General features: G+C 35.9%; 4 protein-coding genes and 1 long non-coding RNA gene across 5 annotated transcripts; 4 read left to right on the forward strand and 1 right to left on the reverse strand.

Moving 5' to 3' along the window:
* Positions 1–1,315: 1,315 nt before the first annotated feature.
* LOC118489028 lies at positions 1,316–3,032 on the forward strand. The gene is made up of 4 exons (XR_004885820.1): positions 1,316–1,471; positions 1,622–2,014; positions 2,088–2,189; positions 2,954–3,032. It is a non-coding gene; the product is annotated as an uncharacterized LOC118489028 (long non-coding RNA).
* Positions 3,033–4,117: 1,085 nt separating this feature from the next.
* On the forward strand, positions 4,118–5,302 carry LOC118489029. The gene is made up of 4 exons (XM_035986536.1): positions 4,118–4,264; positions 4,337–4,631; positions 4,718–4,787; positions 4,892–5,302. Exons 1-4 carry the CDS (start codon positions 4,124–4,126, stop codon positions 5,052–5,054), a joined length of 669 nt encoding a protein of 222 aa, XP_035842429.1. The 5' UTR covers positions 4,118–4,123; the 3' UTR covers positions 5,055–5,302.
* A 103-nt stretch (positions 5,303–5,405) lies between these two features.
* On the forward strand, positions 5,406–6,464 carry LOC118488867 (F-box/kelch-repeat protein At3g17530-like). The gene has a single exon (XM_035986277.1). It carries the CDS (start codon positions 5,406–5,408, stop codon positions 6,462–6,464), a length of 1,059 nt encoding a protein of 352 aa, XP_035842170.1.
* A 254-nt stretch (positions 6,465–6,718) lies between these two features.
* Positions 6,719–11,633, forward strand: LOC110919314. Its single transcript, XM_022163586.1, has 4 exons — positions 6,719–7,130; positions 7,214–7,905; positions 7,986–8,223; positions 8,326–11,633. Exons 1-4 carry the CDS (start codon positions 6,719–6,721, stop codon positions 11,631–11,633), a joined length of 4,650 nt encoding a protein of 1,549 aa, XP_022019278.1.
* A 269-nt stretch (positions 11,634–11,902) lies between these two features.
* LOC118488868 lies at positions 11,903–14,082 on the reverse strand. Its single transcript, XM_035986278.1, has 3 exons — positions 13,593–14,082; positions 12,979–13,289; positions 11,903–11,965 (listed from the first exon to the last, which is right to left on the reverse strand). Exons 1-3 carry the CDS (start codon positions 14,080–14,082, stop codon positions 11,903–11,905), a joined length of 864 nt encoding a protein of 287 aa, XP_035842171.1.
* Positions 14,083–14,295: the final 213 nt, after the last annotated feature.

Below are 14,295 nucleotides of genomic sequence, written 5' to 3' on the forward strand. Positions count from 1 at the left end.
ATGTTCTGATAAGTTGCAATGAGTGTTATATATCTTACCATGTTCTTTTGTGATTCTTATCTTTAATCTTGATGTAGATTTGTTAGTAGATGCGGTTATTTCAAATTAGGTTGAAAGTCTTGTGATATTTGAATTTGTATTTTTGGTGATAATAGTTAGATTAATTTCAGATATGACATAGTGAAAGGATAAATTGTTTTTGTAGTTTTGATTTTACTGTGTTCTGTTATATTTTGATCTTTTCCTTCATTTTTGGGACTGATAAGTGTCATGGTTGTGTGATAATTATGATATTTAGGTCATTTAGATATGGAATTGTGAAAAGATAGATTGTTATGTATTTTTGATTTTGGTTTGTTCTGTGGGATGTTCGATGAGCAGATCTAGGGTTTCATGAGATGTATCACCAGCTTTATCTGGCAAGGGATCCACAGATTTGAACAAGGGATCCGTTTGATGTTCTGATAAGTTGCAATGAGTGTTATATATCTTACCATGTTCTTTTGTGATTCTTACTTTTCAGGTGAAGCGGTTGACGGATGTTCGAAGGACGAAATCTGAGGTTTACGAAGGATTTTCGCATGTGTTTTGTGATGAATCGACTCAGGTATGTCACTCGCAACTCGCAAGGAAACCTTTTTTTAGGATCTGAATTTAATTAGTTATACCTTTGGTTAACGACTGTCACGATCACTATTATTACAGAACAAGCTCACTCCGATCTTCTGGCTGCCGGAGAAAGTGTATCTGCTTGGAGAGTCTCGGAATTGGCTTTGGCGACGCTGAACGCTGCTTCATTCGAATCGATGGGGGCTTCATATGCAGAATGTTCCCTCACTTAGTGGTCTCATGCTCACTCAAGCACAGGTAAAGTAAAGTTTATCATCATTCATCAATTTTCTTTTCTTTTTTGTTTATAATAAAGGTTTTTATATTTGCAACTTGACAAAATGTGATTTATATTAAATTTATTTTAAGTTAATAGTGTACTGGTTATAACTAATATCAAATCTTTACTAATACTTGATTTCTTTTTATGATGGTTGACTTTGCGAGAACTAACGGAGCATTAGTGTCAAGAATGGGCTGAGATTCGAATTCAGTCGGTTTTTCGCTCTTTTTTGGTAATTTCTAAGCCTTGAATATTAATTTTTAACATGCTATGCTACTGAGAGAATATAAACTTGACTATATTCTCTGTTTTTTGATCAGAGGTAAAGTAAAGTTTATCATCATTCATCAATTTTCTTTTCTTTTTTGTTTATAATAAAGGTTTTTATATTTGCAACTTGACAAAATGTGATTTATATTAAATTTATTTTAAGTTAATAGTGTACTGGTTATAACTAATATCAAATCTTTACTAATACTTGATTTCTTTTTATGATGGTTGACTTTGCGAGAACTAACGGAGCATTAGTGTCAAGAATGGGCTGAGATTCGAATTCAGTCGGTTTTTCGCTCTTTTTTGGTAATTTCTAAGCCTTGAATATTAATTTTTAACATGCTATGCTACTGAGAGAATATAAACTTCACTATATTCTCTGTTTTTTGATGTGTTTTGTTATTTTTATGCTTTTTGTTTTTTAACTGATCTTAACCCATTTGACTTATGCTACAGACAAAAAGGGATCAAGATCGGGACCGTCCATTTGACTTCACACGGATCACCATCTGCTTTCTCTCAACCCATTTGACTTATGCTACAGACAAAAAGGGATCAAGATCGGGACCGTCCATTTGACTTCACACGGATCACCATCTGCTTTCTCTCTCAATGCTCACACATCTGACAAAAAGGGATGCCAAAAGCAGGGAAGTACAATCTACAGGAAAAAGCAACACTTTACTTTTGTGTGAAAGACAGCTTGCTTGCTGCAGTCTATAATATATCAACACTCTTCCATACACTGTTTGAAAGACAGCACTGCTTCCTTCAGTCTCTATAAATAATCCAGAGATATCTACACTCTACTCACACTTTACAAACTCTCAACTACACTCAACTGAAATTGTAAGTTTATCTCAGTTGAATAATCCTACTTTCAAAACATCAACTTAACAACTTCTATTTACTTCGATTTCAGAATATATCAACTCTTTGCATTCGGATCTTGCGTTGTTTCTCGGCTCTCACATCAAGGTTTTAAAATTTTTGTCGGCTTTTCACATCTCCCTCTTGCATTGTTGTAAGTGCTTTCAAATATGACATAGTGAACGGATAAATTGTTTTTGTGGTTTTTATTTTACTTTGTTCTGTTATATTTTGATCTTTTCCTTCATTGTTGGGACTGATATGTGTCATGGTTTTGTGATACTTATTATATTTAGGTTATTTTTGGGGATGATAAGTGTTGTAGTTCAAAGAAAATTATGATAGTTAGGTCAATTTTAGATATGGAATAGTGAAAAGATAGATTGTTATGTACTTTTTATTTTAGTTTGTTCTGTGGGATGTTTTGATATACTTTTTCATTTTTCGGGATAGTGAAAGGATAAATTGTTTTTGTAGTTTTGATTTTACTTTGTTCTGTTGTATTTTGATCTTTTCCTTCATTTTTGGGACTGATATGTGTCATGGTTTTGTGATACTTATTATATTTAGGTCATTTTTGGGGATGATAAGTGTTGTAGTTCAATGAAAATTATGATAGTTAGGTCAATTTTAGATATGGAATAGTGAAAAGATAAATTGTTATGTACTTTTTATTTTAGTTTGTTCTGTGGTATGTTTTGATATATTTTTTCATTTACTTAGTTCTGTTATGTGTCATGGTTTTGTGATATGTGTACTTAGTTCTGTTATGGAATAGTGAAAAGATAAATTGTTATGTACTTAGTTCTTTTCCTTCATTTTTGGGACTGATATGTGTCATGGTTTTTTGATAATTATGATATTTAGGTTCATTTACTTAGTTCTGTTATATTTTGATCTTTTCCTTCATCATTGCAGGAATTTTTTTTAAAACAGTACTGTATTCAAAGCAAAATAAAACGCCGTATTCACAAAACAATACTGTATTTAAAACAATATTGTATTCACAAAGCTGATTGTTATAGTTATTATGTATATGTGTAAATTATAGTAAATTGTTTTTGTAGTTTTGATTTTACTTTGTTCTGTTATATTTTGATCTTTTCCTTCATTTTTGGGACTGATATGTGTCATGGTTTTGTGATAATTATGATCTTTTCATTCATTTACTTTGTTCTGTTATATTTTGATCTTTTCCTTCATCATTACAGGAATTTTTTTTAAAACAATACTGTATTCAAAACAAAATAAAACGCCGTATTCACAAAACAATACTGTATTCACAAAGCTGTATTCAAAACAATACTGTATATTCAAAACAATACTGTATTCAAAACAATACTGTGTTCAAAACAATACTGTATTCAAAACAATACTGTATTCACAAAGCTGATTGTTATAGTAATTATGTGTATTTTTCAGTTTACAAATCACTCCAAACACATATCAATTGAGAGGTATGGGCGGTGGTTATCCAATTCCCGTTGAATCACTAGGATCAACAAACTATTTAAACCTTCCTGATTCAAACCCTCTAACTTCAAACCCACCTCCGGTGTCAACCCCACCTCCGGTTTTAACCCCACCTTCGGTTTCAACCCCACCTCCATTGTCAAACCCTGAATATGATGATCCATTTGGTTGGACGGATGAAGAGTTGAATTGGGCGTATGACTATACCTTCGCTCAACTACAATTTGGTGGACTACAAATTGAGGGGTGCCATCGTCCGGTGCCAAACACTCCTATACTTCCTATGCATCCTCCACCTTCAAACCCCCCTTATGTGGAAAACTACAGTCAAACACAAGAACTACCGACCTGGGCTGAAGGGTACGAAACTGACCCTGGGGCGGTTTACGAACCACCATTGGATGAAAAAATGGTTTGGGAACCTTAGAACAACTTTTATGATGACTGTAGTTTTTTTTTTCTCGAATTAGTTTGAATCTTAATTATGTAACTTTTAATTATGTATTAGTTTAAATTTAAATTTGTTGCTGTTTAATTTTAATCATGTTTTAGTTTAAATTTTATTTCTGGAGTTTTTATTTTTTTAGTTAACTAATATTGAACACTTAATAGGATATGTCTGATCATTTTTCCGTTGAAGAATTTTCATCATTGACAAATGATAGAGCATGGTATAATATAATCTTTGTTAAGGTGGAGTTTATTTGGCATGACGTCGATGGAAAGAGATTAGTGGTTATATTTCTTGATCAACACGTAAGAACATTATTTTAATTTACTTTGTGTTATATAAGCGTTTTTCCACCACTAAATTTCTTTTCATTTTAGAGACAAAAAATTGTTGCGTTCGTCCCACAAAATTTGATACACAAATATAATGACGCGTCATTGATGGGTGGTTTTTTTTCGTTGAATCATTTCCAAATTGAGAATCTCAACTATCTTGAGTGCCCAAAGTACCAGAATTACGTGTTAGTTTGGTCCGAGAAGAAAATTGTCATCAACGAATATACAAAGCTTTCTTCACTTACGCTTACGATTCCAAGGGGTGCTTCTTTATATCCATTGGTCCCTTCCATTATAGAATTGAAGCATGACAGGAGACCTCAAATGGATATTGTTGGTACATATTAATTCTCTATCTATAATTTTTATTAAAAATATAAAACTTTACATATGGTCTATACGATTTAACTGATTTGGTTTTAGATGTGGTTGGGAGAATAATAGAAGGCAAACGTGATCGATGTTGTTTTGAACTTTCTCTTCAAGATAAGACGTACGTTATTATTTATTATTAACATATTACAAACATAATATTTACGTTATATGTAAGAAAATATTATTATTAGAAGAACTTTAACCCAAAATCGTAATATACAGTGGTCACACAATACAATTGTTTTTGTCTGCCCTGAAGCCTTCCGATGTGATACGTTCCATTCGAGCCGTGCAACAAAGGTCCATCATATATGTATCACGTCTCAAGTTGGTTCATCTACCAGATAGTATGTTATGCTTTACACATGAACATTCTAATAATTAGTTAGATCTAATGGCTCATGTAGTTTAATAAAAGTTATATTTTATTTGTTATTTCAGTTAATATTTTGAAGTCTACGGAGTTGAGTACGATTACGTACGAACCGGATATGGTCGAGGCACGGGATATGTAAATTATGGATCGTTATCCAATTTGTGTTTAAGTTAGAAACATTTGGTGTTGTTATTTGTTTAGTTGTTGAATATTAAAGTCTCTCTTGGTGTTTCGTGTTTTGCTTTTTGTTTCCCTCATATTGATGTAATTGTAGAAATATTTATAATCTATCACCAAGGTATAATCTTCTTAGATTGGACAACTAAATAATCATTATCTGTATTAAACGAAGGTATAACCATGGCTGACCTTCCTACTCATACAATCGTGTTTGAGATATTAACGAGGCTGCCAGCAAAGGATGTAGGTCGTTCTAAGAGTGTATGTAAGCAATGGTATGCGTTATTGTCAACACAAGATTTCGTAAAGATACATTGTTCTCGCTCAGTAGTTTCATCTAACCAGAGAGTTCTACTAATTGACGACCTAACGTGTTCTGTTCGTCCAATCATCTCTAATAACAATGACTATGGTCCAAGCTCAACAGTTACATTTCCATTCCATCACCAAAATAATGATGTCTCAATACTTTCACATTTGAACGGATTGTTGTGTGTTTGCTTGAATGATACATACGAGCTGCTTCTTTGGAATCCAACAACTACTGCTTTCAAGCGTTTGTCAACCCCTGATTCTCATGGATTCTATATAAATAACCTTGATGCCATTGGTTTGTACGTTGACGCTGACGATGATTACAAGGTCTTGCATATAAAGCGTAGGAGTGGTGTACTTGGTGTCTATGTTTATTCTAGGGAAGTAGACTCTTGGAGAAATATTCCTTTCATAACAAGACAAGAGTACCTAAGCCCTCATTTCAATTGGTCAGCTGGCACATTTTGTGGTGGTACTCTATATTTCACTGTTTGCGAATGTTGGATTGGAGGTACGAATGTGGTGATTTGTTTTGATGTTAATTCGGAGCAGTTCAAGGAGATAAGCTTTCCACCCGTTCCTTCTAATGGAATGGTTCAAGGTGTTTTAGTTAATGTAAAAAATGTGCTTCACATGTTTGCTAGCACTGGCATGTTTGAGATGACGCATGACCTATGGACACTACAAGGGGATTACTGGATTAAGGTCTTATCATGTCCTCCGATCCCCCCGATATCATTGTCATTGTGGTGCGATATAACACATTATGTGACAAATGGTAATTGGTTTGTGATGACTAAATTAGGGAAGTTGTTTACAATTGAAATGGATATGAAGCCCTTCGAATGTTTTTATCCCGTTTCTTGGTTTCGAGGTTTTAAGGGTGCGGTGTTTGTGCAGACCATTGTTTCACCAAGTATTTAGATTGGCTTTCACTTAATGTTATCATTATGTATGTCAATGTTTTAAGGATTTGTGTTTTTTTTTCTCTAAGTCATGATATTCCGTTTAAGTCATGTATTTTAATGTTATCATTATGTATTTCAATGTTATCCTTCGGTTTGTTTTTCTCTAAGTTATGTGTTGGAATGTTGTTATGATTTGAGAATTTCATCATCTATCTATGATGACTCTCTTTTATTTAATTTGCAAGGTATTTGTCATTTTTTCAATTTACAATGACTAATGGACTCTCAAACCCTCGAAATCATGCTTCTAGCTCGAGTGCATCTACTAAAGCTGAAAAACGAAAAGAGTATCAAAAAAGATACTATGCTGCACGCAAAGAAAATAACAAAGTATCTAAATTTGGGAGTGGTGATGCCCCCCAAAGTGCTTCATCAATATCTTTAATGAATAATAGGTCAACAGAAAGGACACCGTTAAGAAGTTTACAAACTAATATTACTCAATTTCTACAAACAACAAATGAGAACGCCTCAAGTGTTTCTACTACAAAATGCAAGGAGTACAATGAAGGATGTTCTAATACACCAAACGATAATGGAATGCGTATTTCAAATGGCAGTCAAGTCAACCAAACCCCGATAGATGATGTAATTGACGTAGTCAGGCATAGAACATCACGAGGTTTCTATTTATTTAACAAAGATTTCTTTTTCGAACTTGACATCTTTTACAACCTTCATTACTTAATACACCAATTTTTTTAGGTATTCAAATTCATCCGCGTACTTTATTACCCCAATTTGCTGAAGTAGTTGATCAACCTTCCCTCCAACATGGGAGCGTAGAAGATGATCCTTATAATTTTGTTTACAATGGTGTACCTGGAGAGCATCGTGTTTTAAAGGAACGAGCCGCATGTCCTAATTGTGGAGCAAAACGATTTCAATTTGAATTTGATACCTTTTGTTGTATGAGTGGGAAAACCGTGTTAGCAAACTTAGAAATTCCAGAGGAATTGTACCGACTTTTCACGTCTCAAGATGAAATTGGAGATTTGTTTAGGCAAAACATCCGTGCTTATAACACCAATTTTTCTTTTGCCTCAATGGGTGTGACATTGGATGATACATTGAACAATATGAGAGACGGCGTATATACTTTTCGTGCACATAAAGGAATATATCACAGAATCGACCAATTAGTTCCGAGGGATGGGACTCCTAGGTACTTGCAGTTGTATTTTTACGATCCTGATACTGAGTTAGATCACAGACTCCGATGGCCAAATCTTGATCGGCGTATTACTCAGATTTTAACACGCGTTCTTTCTACAAACCCATATGTCGATACATTTAGAAGACTTGCGGAACTAGGACCTCTGGACAACTATAGAGTCACTTTGAATACTTCGGTTGAACTTGACCAAAGGGTGTACAACCGACCAACGACATCGGAGGTATATATAATATATTATATTAATTGCAATTATTTAATATAATTGCTTATTTTACTTACTTATAGTTCACAATTATATAGGTTGCTGGTATTTGGGTTGAAGGTAATGACAATATCACTTCGTATAAACGAAGTATTGTAGTGTACGGTAGGTCTGAATATAGACAAACTATTCAGCCGTACTTCAGTTGTTACGATCCATTGTCGTATCCTTTATTTTTTCCTAATGGTGAGTCGGGTTGGCATGCTAACATACCACGTCAAGGAGTATCAATCAATGAGGTTCGCAACAATGACAACATCGAAGGAGAAATGGAAGGTACCAACAATTTGTTATCCTTTTTAAGTGAAGATCATAAAAATAGCGTAATGCGTTTTATTTTTATTAACTGTTTGTTTTTAATACATCTTCATCGTTCAGAGGCTAACACACGAAGTGGTAGAACAACCGTGGCTATGCGAGAGTACTACTGTTACAAGTTCCAGATTCGATCTACCGATAATGTGCTTTTGTTCGGTGGTAGGCTGCTACAGCAGTTTGTGGTTGATGTTTACATCAAAATTGAGACGTCACGCTTAGAATTTTGTGAGAGAAACCAGGAAAAAATTCGAGCCGAATTGTACCAAGGTATTGTGGATTGCGTCAATACTGGCGAGGTTCATGCAAACAGAGTCGGGAAAAGAATTGTGTTGCCTGCATCTTTCATCGGGGGGCCTCGCGACATGCGACGTCGGTTTCTAGATGCGATGACGTTAGTTCAAGACGACGGCAAGCCTGATGTATTCCTTACAATGACATGTAATCCTAAGTGGCCTGAGATATGTGATAACTTACATGTTGGTCAAACTGCTACAGATCGTCCAGACCTTGTTTCAAGAGTGTTCCGGGCTAAATTAGAAGATCTTAAGGATCAACTCTTCAAGAAACATGTCCTCGGGGAAGTTAAGTCATACGTCTATGTCATTGAATTTCAAAAGCGGGGTTTGCCGCACGCACATTTTCTCCTAATCATGTACCCGCAACACAAGATCAATAACGCGGACCATTATGATAAGGTTGTGTGTGCTGAAATTCCTAACAAACTAACACATCCCAGATTGCATGAGATGGTTGTCAAGCACATGATTCACGGTCCTTGCGGCAATTTACGATCAAGCAGTCCTTGTATGCAGGGTGATCCTAAAATTTGTCGTTTTCACTATCCTAGACAATTTAACGAACAGACGACACAAGGAGAAGATTCGTATCCGTTGTATCGAAGGAGAGACACCGGGATAGAAGTGGACCTACGAGGACAAACACTTGATAATAGATGGGTGGTCCCATATAACCCAAGGCTTTTGATGATGTTTAACTGCCACATGAATGTTGAAGTTTGCTCAAGTATAAAATCTGTGAAATATCTTTTCAAGTATGTTTATAAAGGACATGACAAACAGGTTATTCAAGTCGATCAAAGTGAGCCAGGGGTTGTTATTAATGAGATAAAAAGATTTCAAGATGCACGCTACATATCGCCCCCAGAGGCTATGTGGCGAATTTTTTCCTTCTCTCTTTCTCAAATCTTTCCTGCTGTTCTAGCCTTACAACTTCATCTCCCAAATAATCAGATGGTTAGATTTAGAGATGATGACTTGATGCCTAATATTGTTGATAGGGAAAGGGATAAGAGAACCATGCTAACAGCATTTTTTGATCAGAATAGAAACGATGAAACAGCAAGGGTACATTTGTATAAAGATTTTCCAAAACACTATACTTGGAATGGAAGCACACGCCGTTGGAGTCGTCGTTTCGGTAAAAAACAAAGAGGTCGTATCGTTTCCGCTAATCCAGCCGAAGGAGAAAGGTACTACTTACGCCTACTTTTGTCAAATGTCAGAGGGCCTACTTCTTTCGAACATCTTTGCACAGTTAATGGTCAACGGTGTGCGACATTTCGGAAAGCAGCTCTTGAGTTAGGCTTAATAGAAGACGATGAATATCTATCACAATGTCTCGAAGAAGCCTCTACGTTTCAGTTTCCCAATGCTCTTAGAAGGTTATTTGCGACCATAATGATTTTTTGCCAACCTGGAGATGTTCGAAAGTTATGGAATGACCACTTTGATTCACTATCTGAAGATCATCGGTTACACTGTCAAAGTATAGAACGAGTTCAAAATATGGTTCTTACCGAAATAAGTGTCTTGGTACAATCCATGGGTAAAAATTTCAATGAATTCGACCTTCCTAAGATAACTGACGATGTTAACTTACAAGATGCAGGTTATCGTGAGTTACAAGAAGAGTATGGGATTGTTTTGGAACCTGAACACTTGAGTGCCAAACATTCACTTAATCCGGACCAAAAAAATGTGTTTGATGAGATCATGATGCATGTTGATAATGATCTTCCAGGCGTGTTCTTTATTGATGGTCCAGGTGGAACTGGAAAAACATTTTTGTACATTGCCTTGCTTGCTGAAATTCGGTCACGTGGTCTTATTGCTCTCGCAACAGCTTCATCAGGTGCAGCGGCTAATAATATGCCAGGAGGTAGAACGGCTCACTCGAGATTCAAGATTCCTCTTAATCTTGAAAATAATTCAATGTGCAATATTAAAAAACAGAGTGGGGCCGCTAAACTGATTCGCTCTGCCAAAATAATCATATGGGATGAAGCGTCGATGGCTAAACGACAAGCGATAGAGGCAGTCGATCGTACATTCCAAGACATTATAGGTGTTAGTCTCCCATTTGGTGGAAAGATAATGGTTATGGGAGGTGACTTCAGACAGGTGTTGCCGGTTATCAAACGTGGCACTCGAGCACAGATTGTAGACTCCATCGTACGAATGTCACCTCTTTGGTCTTTGACTAAGAAGATGCGGTTGACCATAAATATGAGAGCGCTGAAAGATCCATGGTTTTCTAAATTTCTTTTTAGAGTCGGCGATGGAACTGAAGAACCAATCGAAGGAAACTATATCCGCATACCCGATGACATGACAATTCAGTGCAACAACAAAGAAAACGCTATAAAAGAATTGATCCATGCCATCTTTCCATCAATTGAAGATAATGTATATTCTTCAGATTATATAATCTCTAGAGCAATATTGTCCACTAAAAATGATAGTGTTGACGAGATTAATAATCAAATGATTGAAATTTTTCAAGGGGAGGAAAAAGTTTATTACAGTTTTGATGAAGCTGAAGACGATCAGCGCAACTTCTATCCGGTCGAGTTCTTAAATTCGCTAAATGTTAGTGGATTGCCGCCTCATAAGCTTCATTTAAAAATTGGATGCCCAATAATATTGTTACGTAATATCGATCCATCACATGGCCTGTGTAATGGCACGCGGTTGATATGTAAGGGTTTCATGCGAAATGTTATTGATGCGGAAATTGCAGTTGGTCAACATGCCGGAAAAAGAGTTTTTTTGCCAAGAATCCCTCTAACCCTTTCTGAAGATGACATGTTCCCATTCAAGCTGAAAAGAAAACAATTTCCAATTCGACTTAGCTTTTCCATGACGATTAATAAAGCTCAAGGTCAAACAATTCCGAACGTTGGTATTTATCTACCGGATTCTGTATTTTCACATGGACAACTTTATGTCGCGTTATCAAGAGGGATTTCAAGACAAAGTACGAAGGTGTTGGTACATCTCGCCAAAGAATTCAAACAACGCGGAGTTTACACATCAAATGTTGTCTACCAGGAAGTGTTGCGTGATTAATTAATCGCATCCTTATCAAAAAGAAGGTAAGTTAGTAGATGTTGTGCCTTATTTGCTTCCAGAAATTACCTTTTAATTACTATTTTAAATCACTGTAAGTGTCTAACATTTTTTTTATGTGTTGAAATCTGGTACAGTAGAAGAGAAGATGCAAGAAAGTCATAAGCGAACGGATGTATTGGTAAAACAGGAAGAGATACAAGAGACTCCCCACATTTTGTTTTTATTGTTTTGTCCAGCTACTTGACTATTTTGAACTCTTCTTGTTTTTAATTACATCTACTTCCTTGTTTTGTACTCTTCTTGTAGAAGATCACCAAAGAATCGATAAACTAACAGAAAAACCAGTGCCATCATATCACGAATAAGAAAACTAACTTAAGTACTATACAATATATCACGAGACGACGGATAAACTAACGGTAAACAATTATACTATTGTAAATTGCCACTCCCGCCGCATCGCGCGGGTACGTGACTAGTACATATAAAAAGATCAATGTAAGTTTCTAGTTTCTACACAGCTATTCCTGCTGTTTTAGATCTCATGTCAAAAACTCTTAGACTACAAGGTATGGTGATGGACCATCCTTGGAGGATGATCCGCCACGTAGGCGCCACGTCACAATCCTCTCTAAGATGGTCCATCCTCCAAAACTAGAGGGCATGGTAGGATGGTCCTAGTCATAGTCCTCCACCACTTTTTATGTTTTTTTTATTTTTTTAGTATTCTATTTTTTTTACATTTAAGAAATATACTAACAAAATATTTTCATTAATATTAAACCCACATTACATAAATATAAAAAAAAAACATAAACTTAAAAAAAAACAAAGACTTAATAAAAATAAACATAGAGTTAAATAATTTGATGTTTTTTCATGATGTCGTGTTGTAATTTTTTCAACATCGAACGTTTCGGCTCGGGTTCGTCCTCGACATTCATCGTCATTATTTCCCATTCCTTGAGCCGAATTTTTTCATCGGAAATTCGGATTTTCTCATTCGCCAATCGGACCTTCTCTTTTAACTTTTCTTCCGATGCACGACTTTTTTCTTCGATGCCCCGCTCCTTCGCCTTTGTTTTTTGGGCCGTGACGTCGTTGTACATTTTTAGGTGTTCCATAAACTCAACCATGTGCGGGTCCACCTTTTCCTTTTCTTTTCCTTGGCCCGCTCCTTCTTTGTTTTGTCTCGGCCCGGTGGACGCTCCGGTTCACGTACGTTATACTCGTCTTCGTCTTAGTCGGCGTCATCATTTAAGTTTATGTGACACCTTGCGTCCGATCCACCGGCGCTTAAACTACCCGTTTCCGATGTTTTTTGGCGTTTCGCCATCGCCACCTCGTTAGGAATAGGCCTATATTTTGGTTCGTCTTTTACAACCATCCACGCGCGAACGTGAGGAAAGTTGGAACCATTCTTTTCCTTATACTTTTCCAATGCCATTTTGAACACATCCTCGTCGTTCCACCCGCTACGACGGTCACTTGTATATAATTTGTTATATTCCTCGCAAAACTTATTGATGGACGAGTTCAATTTTCGCCACTTCGAGGAAACCGAGTCGAGATCTCGATACGGGCCTTGGTCCATCAAGGCGAGAAACTTGGCCAATACCTTGGACCAAAACCCCTCACCCGATTGGTTATTACCTATAAAAACAAACAAAATATATAAAGTTTTAACATAATAATAAACAAAAAAAAAAACTTTAAAACTACCTACTTACTGTTAAGAAAAAAAAATAAACTTTAAAACTAAATTAAATAAAAACACACTGTTAACAAAAAAAATAATAAACTTAAAAACTAATAAACCTAAAAAAAATAAACTTAAAAACTAATAAACCCACTGTTAACAAAAAAAAATAAACTTTTAAAAATTTAAACTTTTAAAAATGTAAACTTTAAAAAATGTAAACTTTAAAAAGATGTAAACTTTAAAAAATTACGAACCTTTTACCGGGTTGTCGGAAGTGCCAATGAAAGCCTTGGCTAAGGCTTCTTCTTCGATTGGGGTCCACTTAGTCGCCTTCGGTTTCGACGTTTGATCACCCACCACTTGTTTGCCTTTGTTTCGTTTTCCTTTCCCTTTAGGCGGTTGGGTTTCGGGAACAATCTCCACATCGTCTTCGGGTTCGGATTGGGTCGGGATCGGTTGAGATTGAATGGGTGGTGTGGGGATCGGTTGAGGTTGAACGGGTGGGAAGTTCCAAGCACCCCGCATCATCATTTGTTGAAGGGCTTGATTTTGGGAGATTTGAGCGAATTGGTTTGGCGAGTGTTGGAATGAAGCAAACGCGTTCGATGAATATTGCGAGAATTGGTTCGGTTCTAGCGTTGGATAATATCCCGGAACCGAAAAAACATTAGGTTGGGTCGGATTGTTGGGAGTATTCGGGTTGTTCGAAGTGTTCGGGTTCTCCGGGTTGTTGAACGGATCCATGAAAATTATGTGGAAGAAGGTTTATAGAATAGTGGAAGGTGTATAAAAATTATGTGAGAAAGAGGTGAAATTTTGAGGTTAATTTGGTGATTGAAAGTGAAAATGGAAGTTAAATTTATATATTTAAAAAAAATGACCGTTTGGCATTTTTCAAATTATGGAAATTTTGTTTTTTTTTTATTTTAACGGTCAAAAAGTGAAAATGGGACCCAC

This window comes from Helianthus annuus, chromosome 17 (assembly GCF_002127325.2).
Source record: "Helianthus annuus cultivar XRQ/B chromosome 17, HanXRQr2.0-SUNRISE, whole genome shotgun sequence".
In the NCBI taxonomy this organism is placed as follows: Eukaryota; Viridiplantae; Streptophyta; class Magnoliopsida; order Asterales; family Asteraceae; genus Helianthus; species Helianthus annuus.

What these genes read in the sequence shown, in the direction of transcription:
- LOC118489029 (XM_035986536.1), top strand. Translation starts at nt 4,124, where the DNA reads ATGTCTGATCATTTTTCCGTTGAAGAATTTTCATCATTGACAAATGAT. An exon ending in ACCTCAAATGGATATTGTTG is followed by an intron (nt 4,632 to 4,717) that starts GTACATATTAAT and finishes ATTTGGTTTTAG; the next exon opens with ATGTGGTTGGGAGAATAATA. An exon ending in CTTTCTCTTCAAGATAAGAC is followed by an intron (nt 4,788 to 4,891) that starts GTACGTTATTAT and finishes CGTAATATACAG; the next exon opens with TGGTCACACAATACAATTGT.
- LOC118488867 (XM_035986277.1), top strand. Translation starts at nt 5,406, where the DNA reads ATGGCTGACCTTCCTACTCATACAATCGTGTTTGAGATATTAACGAGG.
- LOC110919314 (XM_022163586.1), top strand. Translation starts at nt 6,719, where the DNA reads ATGACTAATGGACTCTCAAACCCTCGAAATCATGCTTCTAGCTCGAGT. An exon ending in CAGGCATAGAACATCACGAG is followed by an intron (nt 7,131 to 7,213) that starts GTTTCTATTTAT and finishes CAATTTTTTTAG; the next exon opens with GTATTCAAATTCATCCGCGT. An exon ending in ACCGACCAACGACATCGGAG is followed by an intron (nt 7,906 to 7,985) that starts GTATATATAATA and finishes ACAATTATATAG; the next exon opens with GTTGCTGGTATTTGGGTTGA.
- LOC118488868 (XM_035986278.1), bottom strand. Translation starts at nt 14,082, where the DNA reads ATGGATCCGTTCAACAACCCGGAGAACCCGAACACTTCGAACAACCCG. An exon ending in TTCCGACAACCCGGTAAAAG is followed by an intron (nt 13,290 to 13,592) that starts GTTCGTAATTTT and finishes TTGTTTTTATAG; the next exon opens with GTAATAACCAATCGGGTGAG. An exon ending in ATAGGCCTATTCCTAACGAG is followed by an intron (nt 11,966 to 12,978) that starts GTGGCGATGGCG and finishes TTTTTCTGTTAG; the next exon opens with TTTATCGATTCTTTGGTGAT.